General features: G+C 39.9%; 1 protein-coding gene across 1 annotated transcript; it reads right to left on the bottom strand.

Annotated features, from left to right (window-relative positions):
- Window positions 1-4,557: 4,557 nt before the first annotated feature.
- On the bottom strand, window positions 4,558-10,724 carry LOI1 (Pentatricopeptide repeat (PPR) superfamily protein). The gene is made up of 2 exons (XM_077391156.1): window positions 9,100-10,724; window positions 4,558-5,058 (listed from the first exon to the last, which is right to left on the bottom strand). The coding sequence occupies exons 1-2, from the start codon at window positions 10,689-10,691 to the stop codon at window positions 4,593-4,595; spliced, it is 2,058 nt and encodes a 685-aa protein (XP_077247271.1). The 5' UTR covers window positions 10,692-10,724; the 3' UTR covers window positions 4,558-4,592.
- Window positions 10,725-11,644: the final 920 nt, after the last annotated feature.

Raw genomic sequence — 11,644 nt, 5'->3', positions numbered from 1 at the left:
TCAGTAGTATCATGTGAGACTTATGATTGCCTTTGGATAAATGTATCCAATAAGGTGGGTTTAGTCGTGCAGGGTTATAAATCTCTAATGAACTTTACCGGATTGTCCATGACACTTTCGGGACTTGGACTTTTAATGTGCAGATATTTGGGATTCTCGGTACTAAGAAGGACTTAAGCAACTATATGACTTTGAATTCCTATAGGTTTAACATTCGATTTTTGATATTACTATGTGGGTTATTTGGCCTTACTAATGGATCTAAGTAATAGTGTGCATTTGTGAGCCCTACAAATGCCTCCAAATAAAGGAGGATTTTAGGCCTAAAAAGACAGATTTCACTTTAAAAGTTATTTTTGCTTTAAAAGAATATACACTTCAAAAATGTTATATGGCTTAAGAATGTATACATACTAAATCTCATAACTATTAACTCCAAAATACATCAAGGACATAGACAAATGTAGTTCAATCCCCTATAGACCAACCACACGCATAGCCCACAATGACGCTTGGGCTGCCTCAGAAGGATCCTCAAACCGAGCCCACTAGGCCCACCATCCTAGGCCCCAAACTTAAAAGGTCCAAAAACAGAGTTGCAGTCCAAAATTTTGGGGTATCTTGCGTGTCAAAACTGAATTTACTCAAAGTTTTAAAAATAGCGAACCATACATGGTTGGAAATTTCTATGAGTCTACTTTCCAACACTGCAAACAGTTCGCAAATCAGAGTTCTATGGAGGGAGTTATGGCCATTTTTCTAAGAAGTGTTAAAGGTGCCTACACCATACGAATTTCAACATATTTGGGTTTCTTTTTGCTTATTGTCCAGGCCATTCCACTAAACATTTTTTTTGCTATGATTTATGTTAATTTTGAATTTATATGTATGCCCTATCCAGTCCCAAAGACTTCCATTAAGTTTAGTTAAATAGCCTTAAAAGCTAGTCAAAGTAATGTTAGTTTTCCTCTCCGTTTTCTCTTGGAACTTGTGTTGTCAAGCTAGAAAATATTGTTCAAACCTTTGGAAATGGATTCCTTTAGGTGGCAAGCTATTTCTGTCAGAGTATATGCCCTGAAAAGCCAGTAGAATGACATTTATTAATCAATAAAGATTTATTCCATGACATGAATGGGTAATTATATTAATGAATGTGAGTGATTGGCTTGTTTATTTACACATGTTCGTCCTTAGGCAGCATAGTAGAAATGCCATGGTCAAAGGATTCGCAGATCCAAAGGAGCAAGGAGATATGTCATCTCGGTTCTATGCAAGCCTTAATAGTTCCTAGTTGGGAAAAAGACTGGACATCTCTTTTTGTATACAACTAGCACCAATCTTGCCTACATGTACGTGTCGTGAGGTGACTTATCTCAGTTATCTGGGTAGTGGACCTAAGCAAGAAGAGTGGGTGCGACGATTGGATCGCGGAACCGAACCAGATCAAATAAAGAACAACTTGTGGACAAACAAGAGAGTATAAAGTTGTTCTTCTAGATATGACCCATCACATGTCCTTAGACCTGAGGGATCCTATCGTTCTGTCAGCTCGTTCTAGGGTCTTAGTCTATCTCAAAGTGATTCTAGTTTAGAGTCACATTCGGATAGAGCTATATCCTAGACAAACACTTGAGACCAATAGTAATACTCAACAAGGGATTCTTCACCCTAAAATTTAGGGATTAACATCTACAATTTTGTCAGAGCGGTTGGCCTATTAAATAACATGGCCAGGCGGATTTGATAAAAGGTTTATCAGAATGTTTTATGAAACATTGAAAATGTTTTCAAAGGATTTTACAAATGCATTTGGAGGCTGAACACTGCTTGACTAAAATGTTATACCAAGAGTGGGCCAAGGGGGTAAAAGATGTCCACCCCACGTATGACTTAACTCAATATATGTAGTCAAGAAGAAAAGACTTGCACATACAAGAAGGGTAAGATGATTTGACGGTCATCTTCAGAGTTACGTCTCGATGGAGGCCATTGACCTAATGCGAGTGTAGGTTGATTTCAGCAAAGCGCATTTATGATGGTGCGGTTTTGCCATGAATGCGATTTGCTGAAACCAACCAATAGGAGCATCTTGTAGCTGATTTTGCAAGGGCACCCTTCATTCTATCACTCCTCAAAGAAAACAAGTAGTTATCACAAACGGGAAGTATTTTAGTTTTGTTATTTTCAATTTATCAGAATTGTACTGAAATTTATATTATCATTAAAATAACAATCTTTCTCTTAGGCCTGTTTCGATTGCAAACAAAATAATTCTAATGGAAATTTTTCTTTCCACAATTTAGAGGGAAATATTGTAATCCTGGTTAATTTAGAGGGATGCCATCATAAATTGAAGGTCCCTCTCAGTAAAAATTGAATAGGATTTGTTCAACTTATCTTTATTGGTGTAAAGAAAGTAAGAAAGTAAGAAATTTTAGGATTTTCTCCCTTTCAAAACTATTACAAAAAATTCCAGCAATCCAAACAGGGCCTTAGTATGAAATTTTGGTTTATATACTAGGATCATTGAAGTAATGGCGGGACTAGCTAAAATGAACTAGACTTGCAGCTGCCCACCAATTCAAGAGATTCAATTTTGCAAATGTTACGTGCATGGGTTCTATAGCCACCTTTCTTTCTTTCTTCTCTTCTTTTTAATTTTTTGGATTTGTAAATAACCAAAATCCTTGGATTTGGGTCATAGCAAGGTACTTTGTTCTTCATTTGTCTTTTTTTTTTTTTTTTAATGTAACTGTTTTTTTTTTTCTTTTGAAGAGATATTGTTGTCATATCTAAAATTGTTAAATATGCTTAAACCACAAAATAGGATTATCTAAGCAATTTCACAAAAGCAATTTTGCAGCCCCTTTTTTTCAAGAGAGAAGTGCCACCACGTATGAATGAAATGAGTAAGATTGAACTATGAGGTGGCTCTTCCTCATTGAAAAAGAGGGGCCGCGAAGTGACTTCTGAGAGATTGCCTAGACATTACCCGCTATAATATATCATATGAGGAGAGTCTTAAGCACCTTTGCACTTTCCATCTTGCATGTGGAAAGTTAAAGGTAAGGATGTTCATTATTCAGTTATAACAGAAATAACCGACTGAATTCGATTCGGTTGGTTATTTCTGCTCGGTTATGCAGTGTATCAGTTCGGTTTCGGTTATGCAATTTACATTTTTCGGTTTTTCGGTTTCGGTTTCTGTAAAAAAAATTCAGTTTAACCAAACAACCGAAGTAAAGATGTGGGTGCGAATTATCCTATACACGGATTGCGAATGATCATCAGGTTCTAATGCACTATTAGCATATTAAGTTTGGTTATAGATGCATGAACAGTAGAGAAGACTAGAGAGAGCTGGTTTCTATGGAACAATAGACAATCTAGCTAGTCACCCGGGTTTTTTTTGTTCCTGCGAGTTATGTGGGAGAGTAAGTTAAATTTTGGTCCCATCCCATGTTTGGTTGCCTTTTAGCACTAGGTTTTTTTTAATCCCACTCTTGTAATGATTACTTGTGGGGTGAATTTTTTAATCCCACTTTTGTAATGATTGCCTTTTCATCCCATCCCAAGATAACCCCAGGAACAAAAATAAACTTAGGAACCAAAAATAAGCTTGAGAAGAATTTTTTTCTACCCAACAGTTCAAGCAACCAAACAAAAGTTTTTGTTTTTCCCACCATATCTCCCAGGGTATTTTTTTCTCCCACATAACCAAACATGGGATTTTTATTTTACCAGGATACTTCTAGGACTTTTTTTTCCCACCTATCTCCCAGGGTATTTTTTTCTCCCACATAACTCCCAGGAACAAAAAAAACCCGGCAACCATACAGAGCATAAAGGGTCTGTTCACTGTGAGGATAGAAAGCTGGGCTTCATTTTATCCTTGGATAGATATCTTTCAGGTAAGTTTAGGTAGTACCTTAGCTTTTCTCTCTCTAATTCCTAGCGGAGATGTTTGTATTGATAAACCTGAAAATTTATATTGTGAGGAGAGGTTGGATTACTAAAATACCCATATTTGTAGAAGAATCACAACTGGGGGTGTTCACTATTCGGTTTTAACCGGACAACCGAAAGGTTCATTCGGTTTCGGTTCATTCAGGTTTTAGAAAAATTGATTTCAGTTTCGGTTTCTTAATCTAGGTAACCGAAATTGGATCAGTTATTGGGGTTCGGTTTGATTATAACCGAATGAACTTAAACATGCCAAACTAATGGCAAAGAAACAATTCCTTAGAATACATTGCTTACTTCAGATATAATGGAAGAAAAAAATTGTAATTTCATTCCACATGCTTTTCACCGAAACCAAATTGCTGCACCAAGTAATTAAGGAAAAGATGCATTTGATGTACACACACATTCAAGTCGTATACTTTCCATCATAATCCTTTTCCTTACATCTGTAACTTGCAATCTAATTCTACATTTATATTCTCAACTCAACTCAACTAAGCCTTTGTCTCAAACTAGTTGGGGTCGGCTAATGAATCCTTCAGAAAATTTTCATCATAATCCTATTTATAATCTAAGTGACCAAAATCCAAATGGGTTAATTTGATGGAGGATTAAAATTCAAATAATCACCAATAATCTCTACAAGAACATTGATTATCCCTGAAATGGTGAAACCTATTATTATCTCTCACAATAATTTCCCTACCAACAATACCTGAGATGAACTTGATTGCACTATGGCAATCTCCACAGACCCTAAGGTTCTTTGTGATCCTTATAGGAATCCCTGGAGGAATACAAATGAGCCCCAAGGCAAGTGCCAACTTCTCGCTATGGAACAATACCTCGGTCTCTTTCTCTTCCTCCTCGAGATCGTATAATGCAAAATTTGTGTTAGGGACATATCCGGCCGCCTTCATCTCTCTCCTTAGTTTCGCTAGCATTGCCTGTATCTCGATGTTCATCTCGTGTGAAGTATCCTTTGCCTGGAAAACATGGACCGCGTTCTTCACAGTGATCCAACTGCATCCTGGACCTTTTTTGATTCCCACATCCTTCATCTCCTTCCTTACCTCTGTGGCTTCTTCCCACCTGGATTGATTTTTCAAAATGATATTGAATTAAGTAAAGTGGGAAAGGGTAGCGATCATACCAGCACAAATTCATTCTTCAAAAAACAAAAACAAAAATAAATAAAGTGGGAATGAAAACTGGAAGATGAACCTATATGAGATGATCAGAAATGCACCATATTTTGCTAGTGTGCAATAAAAGGTAAAACATATTATTGTGAATCCATCCAAGTGAAAACGCTGTGTCGAATAGCCTGACTGTATTATTGCCATACCCTTGGCCTCATAATCACCCTTATCAAACAATTCTAATCATAAGATTGAAGGACCAAAATATGAGCTGTTTGGCTTCTTGGGTTCGCATCATGTGAGATACCCATGAATGGTTCATGTAAGAAACCCATGAATGGTAAGAAACCTCAATCATATCTTTCTTGAATGGTAACAGTTACCATTTTCCAAAATTTTATAGTAAACTAAAGAAAAAGTAAGTAATTACAGCAGAAATCAGAACTAGACGACAAGCAGTCCCAAATTTGGTCTCTAATACCTAATAAACCCTCACATATCCCAACTTGTAGCACTTCAGTCCATCAAATTCCATGCCACAGACACCAAAACATTTGGTGGGACCCTTCTATAATGGTAATAAATCACAGTTGAGTAACCCTTCCCTCTGTGCACCTTCCTTTGCTAGTTTGTTCACCATCTCATTAGCTGATCTAAGTTTATGCTGTAATAGGGAGTCTATCTTGATGCAACGATCAAGAATTTCTGCAATGGTATCTCTCTACCCTGTTCGATTTTCTACTCGACCATGCGATCACACTTGCTGAACCTTCTTCAATGAAAAGGTGACAACTTATAAGTTGAGACAGAGATCTTTAGTCCACAAAGTAGTGTCCTTCCATCCACTTCGTTTGAATGACAAACTCCGACTGACACTGAATACACCATTAGTACATTTTCATCTGAATAACAGAAAATTCCCACACCGGCGTGGCCTGGTTTTTTATTTTTCATCTCCTTCCAAATTTGCCAAACCATGATGAATGGAATATCCCCAAAAGAGATTCCGGACACTTCCAAAAAAACTCCCACACCGACTGAGGATAATCTCCTTAATTGAAAATAGAAATACCGATGAATCTCCAAAGCTATGTAGAATGGCGAACCAAAGGATACCATGAGAATGAGTAATGTACCATTAGATGATATACTGATTATTCTGCTTTTGCTTCTTTACAAAGAATGCAACAACTGGCAAGTCGGAATTGCCTTCTTCTGAGTTTTTCACAAATGTTGATCGTTTTTGCTGCAACTGTCCATGAGAAAGCTACCACTCACGGTCTCACAAGTGGAGATTTTCACCCTTTGATTCCAACAAGTTACTGTAAAAGATAGACCAAAAAAAAATCCTTGTGTGTCCAACATCCACATCCTTGAATCAGATTCATGGCTAGAAATGTGATGCTTGCTAGGCAACCCTAAAGAGAAGAAATTATTAATTTTGCTATCATCAAGTCCTTCCCAAGTCTAATATCCCAAGTCATTTTCCCCACCCCCTTTCTCTCTATATAGTTACAAACTCTCACCCCTCAATCCATCTCTAAAAGATATAGGACATTCCCAAGTCTAATATCCCAAGTCATTTTCCGAAAAATCGCAGCCATATCGTTCGGGCACCTGTGTTTAGAGGTGACATTCCAAGGAGACATGAATTCTAGTTTTCTCCTAGAGCACAACCTCCCATTATACAATTCTTCATAGGTTCGTCCTCAAATTGACTCAAAATGAAATTTCACGCTTAATTAGTTTTCAGGGTTTTGCTATCAAGGGAATCTTCCATTTCCACGCAACCCCTCTCTGAAGCTCTTCTACATTCCTAAAAGCATCCCTAACCCTCCCAATTAGGCATGGGTTTTAGGATTTCTGTCCTATCTTCAACATCAGAAGCCGACACAACCTTTGACTGGCATCATCCCCCCATCCAGTATATAAACATTTCCCTATTTTGGCCATGACATGTTTTGACCGTCCTTTTTCTCCAGCTAACAAATTTGTCCCTTTGATCTATCATCATCTTCTTTATGCACCGTCGACATTCCATTCTCCTTTTGAAATTGTGGGAATCACAGGACATGCATCTCCGATCTCCAGTAAGAATAGAATCTATTGGGAGGTGGATGGATTTTCCTTCTTTTCCTGGACCTTATTCACTTTCCATTCCTACTTATCCATCTCTCAGAAGACGAAATATCTGAGTAGACAATCACTCTTTGGATTCGATCCCAATGATCAACATTGGATCCGCATGGGGACATATGAGTATAATCGAGACCATTGATCTTATTGACCATCATGAGTCGACCCATCCATTAGATCAAGGCTACAAAAAATCAAGACTTTAAGCTTAAAAAATACAGGGTTAGAATCATCTAATCAAGGTCAGGCCTACAACCAGATCTGTGTTCCCTAGCAGAATTAACACACTCGTTCACATTTAGGTGGCATACATAGGTCTCAAGGGTGTTTGTTAGAAAAAATGCTAAACACGATTGCCTTTCTAGATGGAAGTGACCTTCAAGAACTAAAGGGGCATTCTGGTCCAATATCCCATTGCTAATTTCAAACCATTATAGATCTTAAGGAAAGAGATTGACTAGCAAGACAATCTTGTCTTGATGAACGAAAAAAACCATCACTCAGTTAACACATGATGTATGCTTGGTGATTGGGAGCATTGACCTGATGGACAATCATTAGGCGAGCAGTGGGCTCAGGTTTCAAACAAAGATCTCAATAGCAAGATTGAGGTGTGTAAAAAACAATGGTTTAAAAAGATCATAAAGAACATCTTCATCAAGCTTGATTAGCAGTCTAGAAGCATTTGATGAGTGTGGGACCAAAGGCAATATGCTCGACTTGTGATGGGCCTGATTTTTTTTTTGAGAAATGGTAACAATATTTTATTCGTAAGAACTGATACAGTGAGGAATGGAGCAAGATGTCCCCCTTCCAGTGCAGACAATTTCCCTTTCTACCATTGTCAAACCATAAGACGCATCTATTTGAGAGCCATATCCACTCATCTACTCTCCCCCCTGGCAAACATCATATACTGCTTCCGGCGTTGCACCAATTGTCATTTACCCTCTCAAGGTATAAGCATCTGGTGGATTTTTTTCCGCTCCTTTGCTAGGCGAACTGCCTCTTCATTTGCGGATCGGCGCATGTGACATAAATCCGGGTTTAATTTCCGGCATAGGTCCTTGATTTCTGAGATTGTGCTCACTAATTTCCAAGGCCCCTGTGCCTTGTTGGTAGCCCATGCCAAGAAATTAGTCGAATATCCTTCAGTGATTAATGGTAAGCCTTGCTCTTTCACATACCACTGTAATCCCTTTAGAAGGGCCTTCGGCCTTCGCCTCTTCCTCATTGGAGTTGCATATCCCTACTGGATAAAGAAAGAGAATAGAGTAACTCCATGCTCATCACAAAAGATTCCTCCTATGCCTGCGCTCCCTGGGTTTCCTTGTGATGGGCCTGATGGCCAACAATATTTATCGATCCAATCACTATACATGTTGCAATGGGCTCATGTCGTATGGTGATTGTTTTCGCTAATGAAAAAAAAATGATCTTTCAAAATTTTCTCCTACAAAAAAATTTCTAAATAAACATGATCATGCACTGCACTGACCCATTAACACATATATAATAATTGGGTCCATAAATCCTGTCAGCCATCACAAGCCTGATCCATTTCTTAGGTCCCACAATTCTCAGATGATCCTGGCCCCTTGATCAAGAGTGATGAAAAAAAGACATCCTATAAAGGTTTTTCCAAGCCATTGAATTTTTATATGCCTTGATTTTGTGAATGGGATCTCTACTCGGCATGGCACCAAAACTATGAGGTCGTCTAACGACATGCAATGTTGCATCATGACGATTACCATTAATTTTTTTTTTTTTTTTTTTGAAAGAAAGTTTACCATTAATCAAGACCCCAACATTTTGCTACTTGATCTAGATGTAATTTGGCTTATATCTTTACCTGCCGGCAGCGGATAACATGTTTGACAGCAGGACATGGTTGCCGGAGTCATGCCGGTCGAGCTCGAACAAATTAGCAGCTGCAATCTGCCCTAACTGGGGCTTCCCATGCACCCTACAAGCACCCAAAAGTGCCCCCCACACTGACACAGTGGGCCGTATAGGCATTTCCTTGATAAACTCATAGGCACGCTCAACCATCCCAGCTCGCCCTAGCAAGTCCACCATACACGCATAATGCTCGGCCCCTGGCTCAATCCCATACTGCACTTTCATCCCTCCAAACACTCTCATCCCCTCCTCCACCGCCCCAGCTCGACTACACGCCGACAGCACACAAACCAATGTCACATAACTCGGCAATACTGCACAGTTACCCCCGCAAGTCATCTCTTGGAACGAAGCCAGCGCCAAGTCAGCATGCCCGTGGTGAGCATACCCACCTATCATCGCATTCCAAGTAATCAAATTTCTCTCGGGCATTTCATCAAACACTTGCTCCGAGTCTCTAATGCTTCCACATTTGCCATACATATCCACAAGTGCACTCCCCACATAGATGTTCTCCTCAACACATGACTTCACAGCGAGCCCGTGCACACCCCTGCCAAGCTCGAGCCCCGCAATCCCCGCACAAGCACTTAGAACACTAGAAACTATGAAATCAGTCGGCTCAAGCCCTTCCTTCCTGGCATTCAAGAAAGTCACCAATGCCTTCTCTTCCTCATCATTCTGCACATAAGCCGCAATCATCGAACACCAAGATACACTATTGGGTTTGACAATCCCATCAAACACCATCGCTGCCGAGTCAACTCGGTGGCACTTACCATAAAAATCAATCAACCCATTACCCACCGAGACATCCGGTTCAGACCCAGACCGGATTATAAACCCATGAAGCTGACACCCAAGCCGGAGATCCGTCGAGTCAGCACAAGCATTGAGAAAAGCGCAAAACGTGATCGAATTCGGCTCCCCACCAGCGCGCCGGAAGCTTATAAAAGCACGAACAGCATCAAAACTCCGGCCAGCAAGGACAGAATTGGAAATTAAAGCATTCCAAGTAGCAATATTTCGTTGAGGCATTTCATCAAACATTTTGAGTGCATCTTCTCGGAGGCCAGTTTTAGAGTACATGTCAAAGGCGGAACACGCAACAAACACATCAGAGGAGAATGAGAGCTTGACAGCGAGGGCGTGGAGTTGTTTTCCGGTGACCGGAATCCTGAGAGCGGCGGAGGCTTTGAAGAGACAAGGGAAGGTGAAATCGTTGGGTTGAACTGAGTTGACTCGTCGCATGGTGGAGAAATGGAGAAAGGCAGAGGGGAAATGACCGTTTTGGACTGAGCCAGCTATTAGGGCGGTGAAGGTAACAACGTTAGGGTTAGGGTTTTGGGAGAGGAGGGTTAGGGCAGGAGTAGGGAGGTCGAGTTTGGAGTACATGTTGATTAGGTGGTTTGAGAGGAATGGGGGGAGGGAGAGGAGGGTTTTGATGATTTGAGCGTGGGTGGCTCGGCCGAGTCGAGGGGAGTGAGTTGACACGGCTGATTCGACTAGGGTTGCGAGCGCGTTGGGTTGGAGGAAGGGCATTGTGGTTGGGGATGGTCATGGCTGGGGATTGTGTTGGGGCATGGAGAGAAGAAATGAAAGAAGCTGAGACTGTTTAGGGAAGTAAGAAGACCGAGGTGAAGGGTATTTTCGTCATACAGCATCGAGGACAAGATTCAAGGGATGATATCCTCACTCTACTTTGTTGATATCAACACTCCTCTTTTTTATTTGGGAAAATTACAATTACACCCCTCAACTTTTTGACACATTCAACGATAACCCTATAGGCTATAGTTTCAAACTCATCAACTACACCCCTGAATTTTCAATGTGCATAAGGTAGACCCCCTCCGTTGACAGTTGTCAGTTGAACCTGACGGAATGACTGAAAGTATAAGGTAGACCCCCTCTAATTCTGAATTGATTCATATGCAACTGGGTTGAACTAGAGATCTTAATTAGCATTGATAGTGTTTCGGCTGAGGGGTCTACCTTATACATGAAAAGCCAGATGGTGAACTTGATGAGTTTGTAACTATAGGGTTATCGTTGAATGTGTTAGAAAGTTGAGGGGTGTAACTGTAATTTTCTCCTTTTTATTTTGTCCAGTTTTTATTCTATGGCTGTGTAGTTGTAACCCAAAAACCATTTCTACAAGTTATCCTAACCCTCCGATCTATAAGGTTTCTATAATAGGCAATTTTTTATTTATTTTATAGATTGGAAGGCTAGGATCAACCTATGGGAATGACCCTCTGGCATTAAATGGACGGTTTTGAAAAATGTTAGACCATGCGGACTTACACAGTATAAAATCCCTTATTTTGCCTTTGATCCAAACCGTTAATTTATTAAGCCACAACATAAAATTGGCTATACCGCGTAGATTATTCATAGAGAGAGGTTAGGATCATCTTATGGAGTTGATCTACTGTGTTTGTGGCCCTATAAATAAGCGGTTTGGATCATTCTTTGAAGTGGGCCAAACCATG

This window comes from Tasmannia lanceolata, unplaced genomic scaffold (assembly GCF_043159265.1).
Source record: "Tasmannia lanceolata isolate RefF3 unplaced genomic scaffold, GAP_Taslan_0.1 ptg000012l, whole genome shotgun sequence".
Classification (NCBI taxonomy): Eukaryota; Viridiplantae; Streptophyta; class Magnoliopsida; order Canellales; family Winteraceae; genus Tasmannia; species Tasmannia lanceolata.
Note: the sequence above shows the minus strand (reverse complement) of the source record. Positions and strands in the feature narration are given on the sequence as shown.

Coding starts and splice junctions, on each gene's coding strand:
- LOI1 (XM_077391156.1), bottom strand. CDS start 10,691: ATGCCCTTCCTCCAACCCAACGCGCTCGCAACCCTAGTCGAATCAGCC. Junction 5,059..9,099: donor ATGTTATCCGCTGCCGGCAG/GTAAAGATATAA, acceptor AAATCAATCCAG/GTGGGAAGAAGCCACAGAGG.